Genomic DNA, 12,772 nt, shown 5'->3' with positions numbered 1-12,772 from the left:
TGGTTGTGTTAATTAACATTACTGTATATATCTTGCGAGGGAGGAATGTTTTAAAAGTTAACCAAGCTTACAAACGAAATTTCATTATTTCATTTATTTTCAAATTCCCATTTTCGTAAATTCACTATATGGTAACTTAGGAAATACTCATAATTTATTCACTTCCCAATGCAAATAGCCTCAGTCGCCTCGAAACCGTCATGGGGTGAGGTCAGTAAGTAGGAAGCCTTACACTGTTATACAAGGTACAAATATGATAATCCTAATATTTCATGGAGCCTGAATCATGGCATATATATCTACCTATACAGTAATTTTAAGTGAATATTCGGAACATGACTATAAAAAATTAACGCCTTTTCTTGGTTTTCAGCGATTATCAACACACCACTAAAGAAATATTGATGTGTAGTAATCACTGACAGGAAAGTGACAGCGGCAAGACAGTGATAATCAACGGAATAGTAGTGGTGATGACGTTTTTAAAGAATATAATCTATTTTTTGGTTGGCGGGACTGCGATCTCTCTGGTGATAGTGAGAGTCTTGGATGATCAGGTACAATGTCTACAGTGTCAGGGTCTACAAGAGTGTGGGTGGGTAGTGGAACATGAGTACCACTGACAGGGTTGGGGTTGACAGCACGTAGTCAAGAGATGTACTGGAGGAGATGGAAACATTAGTGAAAACCACACACAGTCAGTACAACAGTCACACACAGTATAACAGCTACACACAAAGTCAGTGTAAAGCACAGTCATACACAGTACAACACACAGTCAGATGAGGGGCAGGGCGACACTACAAAAAAGACCAACATTTATCTGTGTAAAGGCAAAGCTTACTGCAGCTGTTTAGTGTTTCATTACAATATTGTGTATAGTAGTAGGTTTAAGGAATATATAAAAAGTTGACTAATCTATATATCTATATAATCTAACTTATGAATCTAATTATATATAATCTATCAGATAAAATCAGCCGTGTCTTGGACCAGTAGCGGAGAATCAGCTGGCCAGATGATGAGAGAGAGGGCTGAACACCTGGTCCAGGAGTGTCGGCGACGTCAGGTGAAAGAGTTTGTACCCACCAGACCCGTCATGGTCAACAGATACACACTCTCCAGCCCGTTCCCGGTGTGTATACCTCCCAAGGTACGTGTGTGTATGTGTACACTAAAGTTTATATTTGTCTATGTAAACGAACTGTTTTTGTTAATAATATGATGCAATAAAATTATAGGTATACACTTATGAATTAAAGTTTTCTTACACTCTCCCCCTCTGACATTATGGAGACACATTGAGAAGGATTTAGACCAGACCATATATGAATAATTTACAGTAGACTTAACTTGTGTAGTGCGGGTCGACTGCCTGGGGGTTCTTCATGAGACAGCTACGTCATATTATCCCTGGGAGTCGAGAACACATGAAGACTTTGGTAGTGAGACATCCTTTTGTCCGTCTTGCTTCAGCCTACAGGTAAGTTGACATCATGACCACCTCCCCCACACACAACCATCTTGTTCTCTTCACTTTACCTCTTGACTTCATTATGAGTATGTTACTTTTATTATTTTATTTGGCTAATGCTAAACGATTTTAATCAGATTGGCTTAGAGAGGAACTCGTACACAAAGGATTATTAAACTATTTCTATTAAACAATACTTCACGAAAAACATACTAGCCATGGTACTTTGACCTTGACCTTAGCTAGCTAACTAACACACACTTCATGTTTTATTTTTAACTTTCTTTGCAGAGAAAAATACCTTAATGGTTCTCCACTGAACACTCGATCAAAAACAGGGGGCAGACAGCCCTCACAATATGTATGGGTGAACTACTGGATTCCAGCTCTCATACACAAAAGATTAATCACCCCTTCACCCAAATTCCTCAGAAGACTTGAGAAGACATCAAAAGCATTTAGGTTTGTGGCAAAGAAGGCGGGAGACACCTTGGACCGTTTTCGCGTTGATACATCATTAAACGTCGATTCCAGTCATATGACAATGAGGATTAAGTCTGTCAGGGAGAAGGTTAACCGTGGCCTACAAGAAGAGCTCGGTGCAGCTGTCCATGCTGGGTACTCTGAGGTCCAACGATCTAAACTGCAGGAGAGTTTTAACAATGCTTCCATATCATTGGTTGAGTTCTTAAGGTATGTGCTGTGGACTTGGGACATGGGCATAGAGGACCGCCACTGGACCCCAATCAATGAGTTGTGTGATGCATGCGGAGCTAATTACACCTACGTTTTGCATATGGAGAACCGTGAAGAGCCCAGCTATCTGTTTGGCCTCCTACAACTCCAGGTGACTTTGCCAGAGGTGTATAAATCTAGATCGTTGTCAACATACCAGTCTGATCTTCGTAACTTTGAAAATCTGCCCAGGGACTTGTTGGCCAGACTTGTCGACATGTACGAACTGGACTTCCAACTTTTTGGGTATGACAAACAACCATTTCTCGTGTAAGGGAAATCTGGAGTTAAAAGCGATTTTCAGGCAAAAATCTATAAAATTTCCAAAAAAAAATTACATTGAATTTAAGGGATATAGGAAAGGCTTCTTAAAATTACATAAACATTGCCTATTATAAGAGTCAACTTTCAGTTTAAATGTAAAGCCTGAAAAATTTAGCTGTGTTAATGATTTTAGTAGACAAGTTCATTCCAACGAGACAAGACGACAGTCCTGCCAGCCATAGATCTTACCCAGACCAAACCCTGACAGGACACTTATAATTAAGCACCTGACTGTCATAACTTGCCGTTGCCTTATGTAAATGCACACTTGACCACATTAAAACCTTAATGTTTCGACCCACCCTTATGAGAACTTTCAAGTGTGGAAATATCTTAACCACTCTGACCACTCCTAAATCTGCCAGAGATCTTTCTGTAGCTCATCACAGTCATTTGGTTCTTAATTTCCATAAATACCTTGGCATCTTCCACGAACAAAAGGTTATATATTTTGGGTCCCGATTAGCACAGTACTGTACATGTAAATTGTATAAATGTACCAGTCCATGTACTGTTAATATAAGTATACTACACCATTACAGATAGAGTACTGTTAATATAAATCACTAGAAAGGGTCTGCCAGAATAAAATAATAATAGTCTCGGTACAGTTAGCTGGTGATCAGCACTTGATGGACAGGTCAGATAGATGCCATATTAACTTGCATCTTGATTAAGTACTTACCTACAGTATACTGTATATATGTATCTGTCTACGGTCTACCTATCTATCAACATATACTGTATTATTCATCTGTATGTATATATATATTATCTACAGTACTGTATTTGCCACATTATTGTACTGCAGTTAGGGAAGTAAGGCTTTTTGAGTGATGTTTTATTGATTTGAAAAGTATTATATTGTTATTAATACTAAAATTGAAGTAATTTTTATGATATACTGTATCTGAGTATATCAGTAATGTTGGCAGCCATGTTTGGTTGGTTGTAATAAAAAATCCTTAACCTTGGGTCATTACAGTAACAAAACAGTGACAGTCATACAACCTTTTACAAAGATGTTGTTATTGGTGCAGATGATAGTGATGCTGGTACAAGATAAAGACACAATTTTACTATCCTGTGATGTCCGTGTTGATTGTTATTGCTGGGCTAATTGTTATTAATATTTGCGTGTTGAGTAATTGTGCATGAAAAAAGTATTAATGCATGAGCCAATGTTGTTACTTGGGTCAGCCTTGATTATGTAATGTCAATAAGGTAAACTTTATACTATAAATTTGTTTCTCCTTAAGTGTTATACCTGATAGATCCACCCACGCACCCTACCTAGCCCACCCAACAACCCGAACCCACCTGCGCATTTGTGAACAGCCCCTCACTTTAATCTAGTCCTCCATCTCACTGTCTTTCTCAATCCACATAAGACTTCGTGTGAATCTTTGCATCCCAACTTCCAATCGCAACGTCCACACCCTAGCCCTCAACCTCTGTATCCCACTGTCCACTCGCCCTCCACTTCCATCCACTCCCTCCACAATCCTGCTCTCAGCCTCCACACCTCACCCTGACCCTCCACACCCACCCTAGTCCTCCACATCCCACCCTCGCTAGACAAAGAATGAAAGATTATAGACAAACACTACAAGCAGTCAAATGCTTTCAACAAGTATTCACTTTTTTCAATCAAAGAAGAAACTAAGGAAACTATAAATTTCTATGGAAAATTCTGACAAAAGGGGACAATTTTTACCATAGAAAACGGAAAATATCTACTTTTTGGGAAGTAGTTTACATATTTTTTGAAAATTAGATTGTCATAGAAAATTTTTATCATAGCTAATGGGAAATATCCACTTTCTGGGAAAGTTGGTTATCTACTTATCATGGAAAACGGGAAATTTGTATCACAGAAAATGGGAAAGTTGGTTATCTACTTTCATAGAAAATGGGAAATATCTACTTTATGGGAAAGTTGGTTATCTACTTTCCCAAAAAGTAGATTATCTACTTTTCGGGAAAGTAGATTATCGATTTTTCGGGGAAATAGATTATCGACTTTTTTGGAAATATTACCTAATTATGCAAAGTAGATTATCATAGAAAACGGGAAATTTGTATCACAGAAAATAGGAAATACCTACTTTCTGGGTAAGTTGGTTATCTACTTATAGAAAACGGGAAGTTTGTATCATAGAAAATGGGAAATATCTACTTTCCCGAAAAATAGAAAATCTACTTTTCGGGAAAGTAGATTATCGATTTTTCGGGGAAGTAGATTATCGACTTTTTGGGAAATATTACCTAATTTTGCGAAGTAGATTATCATAGAAAACGGGAAACTTGTATCACAGAAAATGGGAAATATTTACTTTCTGGGAAAGTTGGTTATCTACTTATCACAGAAAACGGGAAATTTGTATCATAGAAAATGGGAAATATCTACTTTACGGGAAAGTTGGTTATCTACTTTCCCGAAAAGTAGATTTTTTTCTACTTTTCGGGAAAGTAGATTATCGACTTTTCTGGGAAGTAAATTATCGAATTTTGGGGAAATATTACCTAATTTTGCGAAGTAGATTATCATAGAAAACGGGAAATTTGTATCATAGAAAATGGGAAATATCTACTTTCCGGGAAAGTTGGTTATCTACTTTCCCGAAAAGTAGATTTTTTTTCTACTTTTCGGGAAAGTAGATTATCGACTTTTCTGGGAAGTAAATTATCGAATTTTGGGGAAATATTACCTAATTTTGCGAAGTAGATTATCATAGAAAACGGGAAATTTGTATCATAGAAAATGGGAAATATCTACTTTCCGGGAAAGTTGGTTATCTACTTTCCCGAGATAGATTTTTCTACTTTTCGGGAAAGTAGATTATCGACTTTTCTGGGAAGTAAATTATCGAATTTTGGGCAAATATTACCTAATTTTGCGAAGTAGATTATCATAGAAAACGGGAAATTTGTATCATAGAAAATGGGAAATATCTACTTTCCGGGAAAGTTGGTTATCTACTTTCCCGAAAAGTAGATTTTTCTACTTTTCGGGAAAGTAGATTATCGACTTTTCTGGGAAGTAATTATCGAATTTTGGGGGAAATATTACCTAATTTTGCGAAGTAGATTATCATAGAAAACGGGAAATTTGTATCATAGAAAATGGGAAATATCTACTTTCTGGGAAAGTTGGTTATCTACTTATCATAGAAAACGGGAAATTTGTATCATAGAAAATGGGAAATATCTACTTTACGGGAAAGTTGGTTATCTACTTTCCCGAAAAGTAGATTATCTACTTTTCGGGAAAGTAGATTATCGATTTTTCGGGGAAGTAGATTATCGATTTTTTGGGAAATATTAACTAATTTTGCGAAGTAGATTATCATAGAAAACGGGAAACTTGTATCACAGAAAATGGGAAATATCTACTTTCTGGGAAAGTTGGTTATCTACTTATCATAGAAAACGGGAAATTTGTATCATTGAAAATGGGAAATATCTACTTTACGGGAAAGTTGGTTATCTACTTTCCCGAAAAGTAGATTATCTACTTTTCGGGAAAGTAGATTATCGATTTTTCGGGGAAGTAGATTATCGACTTTTTTGGAAATATTACCTAATTATGCAAAGTAGATAATCATAGAAAACGGGAAGCTTGTATCATAGAAAATGGGAAATATCTACTTTCCGGGAAAGTTGGCTATCTACTTTCCCGAAAAGTAGAAAATCTATTTTTCGGGAAAGTAGATTATCGATTTTTCGGGGAAGTAGATTATCGACTTTTTGGGAAATAGTGTATTACCTAATTTTGCGAAGTAGATTATCATAGAAAACGGGAAATTTGTATCACAGAAAATGGGAAATATCTACTTTCTGGGAATTTGGTTATCTACTTATCAGAAAACGGGAAATTTGTATCATAGAAAATGGGAAATATCTACTTTACGGGAAAGTTGGTTATCTACTTTCCCGAAAAGTAGATTATCTACTTTTCGGAAAAGTAGATTATCGATTTTTCGGGGAAGTAGATTATCGACTTTTTTGGAAACATTACCTAATTATGCAAAGTAGATAATCATAGAAAACGGGAAGTTTGTATCATAGAAAATGGGAAATATCTATTTTCCGGGAAAGTTGGCTATCTACTTTCCCGAAAAGTAGAAAATCTACTTTTCGGGAAAGTAGATAACCAACTTTCCCGTAAAGTAGATTTTTCCCATTTTCTATGATACAAATTTCCCGTTTTCTATGATAAGTAGATAGCCAACTTTCCCGGAAAGTAGATATTTCCCATTTTCTATGATACAAACTTCCCGTTTTCTATGATTATCTACTTTGCATAATTAGGTAATATTTCCAAAAAAGTCGATAATCTACTTCCCCGAAAATTCGATAATCTACTTTCCCGAAAAGTAGATAATCTACTTTTCGGGAAAGTAGATAACCAACTTTCCCGTAAAGTAGATATTTTCCATTTTCTATGATACAAATTTCCCGTTTTCTATAAGTAGATAACCAACTTTCCCAGAAAGTAGATATTTCCCATTTTCTGTGATACAAGTTTCCCGTTTTCTATGATAATCTACTTCGCAAAATTAGGTAATATTTCCCAAAAAGTCGATAATCTACTTCCCCGAAAAATCGATAATCTACTTTCCCGAAAAGTAGATTTTCTACTTTTCGGGAAAGTAGATAGCCAACTTTCCCGGAAAGTAGATATTTCCCATTTTCTATGATACAAACTTCCCGTTTTCTATGATTATCTACTTTGCATAATTAGGTAATATTTCCAAAAAAGTCGATAATCTACTTCCCCGAAAAATCGATAATCTACTTTCCCGAAAAGTAGATAATCTACTTTTCGGGAAAGTAGATAACCAACTTTCCCGTAAAGTAGATATTTCCCATTTTCTATGATACAAATTTCCCGTTTTCTATGATAAGTAGATAACCAACTTTCCCAGAAAGTAAATATTTCCCATTTTCTATGATACAAATTTCCCGTTTTCTATGATTATCTACTTCGCAAAATTAGGTAATATTTGCCCAAAATTCGATAATTTACTTCCCAGAAAAGTCGATAATCTACTTTCCCGAAAAGTAGAAAAAAATCTACTTTTCGGGAAAGTAGATAACCAACTTTCCCGGATAGTAGATATTTCCCATTTTCTATGATACAAATTTCCCGTTTTCTATGATAATCTACTTCGCAAAATTAGGTAATATTTCCCCAAAATTCGATAATTTACTTCCCAGAAAAGTCGATAATCTACTTTCCCGAAAAGTAGAAAAAAATCTACTTTTCGGGAAAGTAGATAACCAACTTTCCCGGAAAGTAGATATTTCCCATTTTCTATGATACAAATTTCCCGTTTTCTATGATAATCTACTTCGCAAAATTAGGTAATATTTGCCCAAAATTCGATAATTTACTTCCCAGAAAAGTCGATAATCTACTTTCCCGAAAAGTAGAAAAAAAATCTACTTTTCGGGAAAGTAGATAACCAACTTTCCCGGAAAGTAGATATTTCCCATTTTCTATGATACAAATTTCCCGTTTTCTATGATAATCTACTTCGCAAAATTAGGTAATATTTCCCCAAAATTCGATAATTTACTTCCCAGAAAAGTCGATAATCTACTTTCCCGAAAAGTAGAAAAAAAATCTACTTTTCGGGAAAGTAGATAACCAACTTTCCCGGAAAGTAGATATTTCCCATTTTCTATGATACAAATTTCCCGTTTTCTATGATAATCTACTTCGCAAAATTAGGTAATATTTCCCAAAATTCGATAATTTACTTCCCAGAAAAGTCGATAATCTACTTTCCCGAAAAGTAGAAAAAAAATCTACTTTTCGGGAAAGTAGATAACCAACTTTCCCGGAAAGTAGATATTTCCCATTTTCTATGATACAAATTTCCCGTTTTCTATGATAATCTACTTCGCAAAATTAGGTAATATTTCCCCAAAATTCGATAATTTACTTCCCAGAAAAGTCGATAATCTACTTTCCCGAAAAGTAGAAAAAAAATCTACTTTTCGGGAAAGTAGATAACCAACTTTCCCGGAAAGTAGATATTTCCCATTTTCTATGATACAAATTTCCCGTTTTCTATGATAATCTACTTCGCAAAATTAGGTAATATTTCCCCAAAATTCGATAATTTACTTCCCAGAAAAGTCGATAATCTACTTTCCCGAAAAGTAGAAAAAAAATCTACTTTTCGGGAAAGTAGATAACCAACTTTCCCGGAAAGTAGATATTTCCCATTTTCTATGATACAAATTTCCCGTTTTCTATGATAATCTACTTCGCAAAATTAGGTAATATTTCCCCAAAATTCGATAATTTACTTCCCAGAAAAGTCGATAATCTACTTTCCCGAAAAGTAGAAAAAAATCTACTTTTCGGGAAAGTAGATAACCAACTTTCCCGGAAAGTAGATATTTCCCATTTTCTATGATACAAATTTCCCGTTTTCTATGATAATCTACTTCTTAAAAGTATGTAATATTTTACAAAAAAGTCGATAATCTACTTTCTCTTAAAGTAGATAATCTACTTTTCGGGAAAGTAGATAACCAACTATCCCGGAAAGTAGATATTTCCCATTTTCTATTATACAAATTTCCCGTTTTCTATGATAAGTAGATAACCAACTTTCCCAGAAAGTAGTGTGGGGTTCAGGTTGGGATGGAGAAAGGAAACTCACAATGTGCTCTCTGTATACATGTTGTATTGGATGTACAATGCAGCTTGGTGCTGGGAAGGCAGCATGGTTACAAGCGTGATGTAGAGAGAGCTGGTTGGTGAGGACGCTCAGAGAAGGACAGCTTGTGGGTCGCCATGCTCGCCGGCGGGAGAGAGGACCGCCAGGCAGGCGGAGGAGGAACGAGGGCCGCCAGGCAGGCGGAGGAGGTGGTGTTGCTTGCTGGTTGGTGTAGGTAGAAAGAGAGTGGTCACCACGAGGTCAGGTCTTTTATAGCGGAGGTAGGCGTGGCTTAATAGTTGACTTCTGTCGTGTAAGGCGGCGCTGGCTGACCTAGACCACGAGGCATGTCGGCTACTCAGCGACAAACAGCGTTTGTAGGGGAGGTATCCACCACAAGATAACCAACTTTCCCAGAAAGTAGATATTTCCCATTTTTGGTGATACAAATTTCCCGTTTTGTATGATAATCTACCTCGCAAAATTAGGTAATATTTCCCCAAAAGTCGATAATCTACTTCCCTGAAAAGTTGATAATCTACTTTCCCGAAAAGTCGATAATCTACTTTTCGGGAAAGTAGATTATCGAATTTTCGGGGAAGTAGGTAATCGACTTTTGGGGAAATAATACCTAATTTTGCGAAGTAGATTATCTTTGAAAAGAATTTGCGTGAAACCGTTAGACAATTCCTATGTATTGTATGTAAAGTACTGTATATCCAAATAAAAAATGCACCTTGTGTCAGCCTAGTCACTGACTCACCCATGCTTAAATGACAATAGCGTAATTGGCTCAACCTTTGTGCATGTGATCATTACACAGAAACCAAAGATTAATTATCAATTAACTGAGAACGTCCAGAGGTCTATCAAAAAGGTTATGTAATTGTTTACAATTGCCTATTTTATACTATAGAAGAGCAAGAGGCGAATTAATGGTTCATTAACATTTAAAATGCATAACTCATATCAAATACTGTACTGTATACAGTACTTGTCTTGAGTTAGCTCTACTGTATGTGAAATTATTAAATGTTGAGAGAACTGTATTGAGAAGATAATGAAATCTTTTGATATCTGATACCTGTATTAAAATTTGGATGGCTAGGGAGCTGAATGACGGCAGTATCTAGATTATTGACATCCAATGAAATAGGAGAGGAGACGGCACTGTTGATTTAGGCTCTTTAAATTTTGAGAGGAGGGTGCAACTCAGTCGTGTCAATTCTGTTCTTAACCTTGGAGTGTACTTTGACTCGAAATTGAATTTTAAAGAGCCACAAGGGGTGACAGCTTGAGGCTGATGCAGCCACAAGTCCGGAAAATTATTTTCAGGGTGAGAATTATAAACTTGGAACACTCAACCAGTGTGTTGTAACGGCCCAGTACTTGCCAATACTGCATAATAGAGATGTGACCTACTGCCCAAGCAGCTAACACAGCCTATTAGCGACAAAGAGAATTAGGGGCATTCACAGATCATATACATGCCAGGTTATACGAAATCTCCCGAGTTATCAAAGGTTTACTGTACTGTATCATGTTCACCAAGGAAACTAATATTAAACAGTAGGCCCTTCAAATTCGGGGGGGGGTGGGGGGTTAGGTTTCTAAAAATGGTCGTGAATAGCCTGTGTTTGCCCTTAAACCAATTATTTCTTTTACCTGTATTGTATAGGTAGGTGTGTGTGTGTGTGTGTGTAGGCACACACATACTGTATATACAAGGTAACACTTCATAGGTTGGTTGGGAAGCATTAACCCAGATAACTGGATAAGTCAATGGTGGCCATGTGGGTAAGGAGTGACCTGCCATTTTTACCTTTACTGAAGGCTGGCTTGCTAACTTGACCCTTATTGTCAATGACATACCCGGTATAGAGGTGAGCTAGGCAGCCCAGGTGTTCAAATTATGCAATTCCCCCAGAGAGGTAATTAACAGACCCAACCTGAATCAGTTCAAACTCCACTTGTTCAACACTAACTCCCCAATCAGTATTTACATCCTAATGGGCCCTGTGTGCAGTACAAAATAGGGGCAATGGCCCATGCACAAGTAACCCAAGAAAAACTCTATGCACTTGCATATACTGTACTACATATGCCTAGCTACGCCATTGAGGATAAAAGTAAAATAAATTCAGTACAGTAGTAAAGAGTTGCAACTTTCGTATTCGAAATCTATACTGAATGCTGTTAAACATTTAATTATTAATTTTTTTTTTTTGAGACTGTCTAGTGACACTGTCTCAGGTTAACAAGGATAGACTTGTGGCAGCCACCAGAGCAATGTGTGTTTTATCAAGCTACTGTAACCTATACATATAGTTAGCTGCACGTCCAGCCAGTCCAGCCAGTCACTTTAAACTATGAAACTGTACTCTGTCATCTATTCAGAGTGCAGAACATCACCTGAGACACTACCTCCAGGTAGACCATCACCACAGTACTCATAACAAGACCTTAGGACACAATGATGTCAATTAAAAATAAATACAAATAAAATCCAGTGCACAAACTACATTTCGTTTTTACTTTTATAAAGCAAGTTAATGTAATCAGTGGAGAGAATATTAAACTATTCAAGAATGAGATATACTTTTACCTTTATCCTCTTCTCCACTGATCAGCTCATTAACCACTTGGACGGTCAGTCATGTCTCTGTTAAGCACAGTTGGCAAGTACAAAGTGTGCACCGACTCCTGATTGTATCTGAACCTGTGCCATCACAACACTCTTTTTGTAGGTTGTTCCAAGAGTTCACAATTCTCACTCCGAAAAAGTTTGTCTTCACAGTTTTCTGGACTTGTGGCTTATTCAATCTTGATCTGTGATCCCTTGTGGGCCAGGCATCTGCCAGCTCCAGGTATGGAAACTCGACTGGGCAGTGCCCTCCGAGATGTTTATAAACTTCAATTTGGTAACCCTTGCCCATCTGTGGCATAAACTACGTAGTAGTTGTAGGCATTCTAATCTCTCCGGATAACCGAGATACCATAATGCAGGGACCAGTCTGGTGGCCCTCCTTTGGACATTTCCTATCAATTGACTCTCAAGCTTATCTCAGGGACCAGACAGGGTGACTGCAATCCAGACGGGGGAAGCACCTCACTTTTGAAGATCGTTATGAGGGATGGACTGTCCAGATATCTGGACGAACTTCTTACAAGACACACTAGTTTAGTCGCTTGATTCACCTTCTTCTCACAATGACCGCAAAACTTCAGTTCATTGTCAGCATACACACCCAGGTCCTTTTCACATTCCATCTCTATTAATGCAGTTTCTTCATCCCATTGGGACACGAGATACACCTCCTTACTGTTGGTACAACCTAGATGCATCCTCTTATGCTTTGTGACAGTGTTAGTCAAGTCTGGTCTTGAACCAACACTGGCAAGGTACAGATATATTCAGAAAACCAGTGCATGCCCAGTACTTGCCAACAGTGCGTAACAGAGATGTGACCGAATGCCCAAGCGACTAATGAGCTGATAAATGGCAAAGAGGATAAAAGTAAAAGTATGAATTCTCCACACTAAGAAGCCATTGACTCCT

The 12,772-nt window shown here is 37.1% G+C and overlaps 1 protein-coding gene across 1 annotated transcript; it reads left to right on the top strand.

Annotated features, from left to right (window-relative positions):
* The first annotated feature begins 377 nt into the window (after positions 1-377).
* Positions 378-3,751, top strand: LOC121878796. The gene is made up of 4 exons (XM_042385218.1): positions 378-557; positions 971-1,153; positions 1,362-1,483; positions 1,766-3,751. Exons 1-4 carry the CDS (start codon positions 474-476, stop codon positions 2,481-2,483), a joined length of 1,107 nt encoding a protein of 368 aa, XP_042241152.1. The 5' UTR covers positions 378-473; the 3' UTR covers positions 2,484-3,751.
* Positions 3,752-12,772: the final 9,021 nt, after the last annotated feature.

This window comes from Homarus americanus, unplaced genomic scaffold, assembly GCF_018991925.1.
Source record: "Homarus americanus isolate GMGI-L3 unplaced genomic scaffold, GMGI_Hamer_2.0 scaffold40995, whole genome shotgun sequence".
Taxonomy (NCBI): Eukaryota; Metazoa; Arthropoda; class Malacostraca; order Decapoda; family Nephropidae; genus Homarus; species Homarus americanus.
Note: the sequence above shows the minus strand (reverse complement) of the source record. Positions and strands in the feature narration are given on the sequence as shown.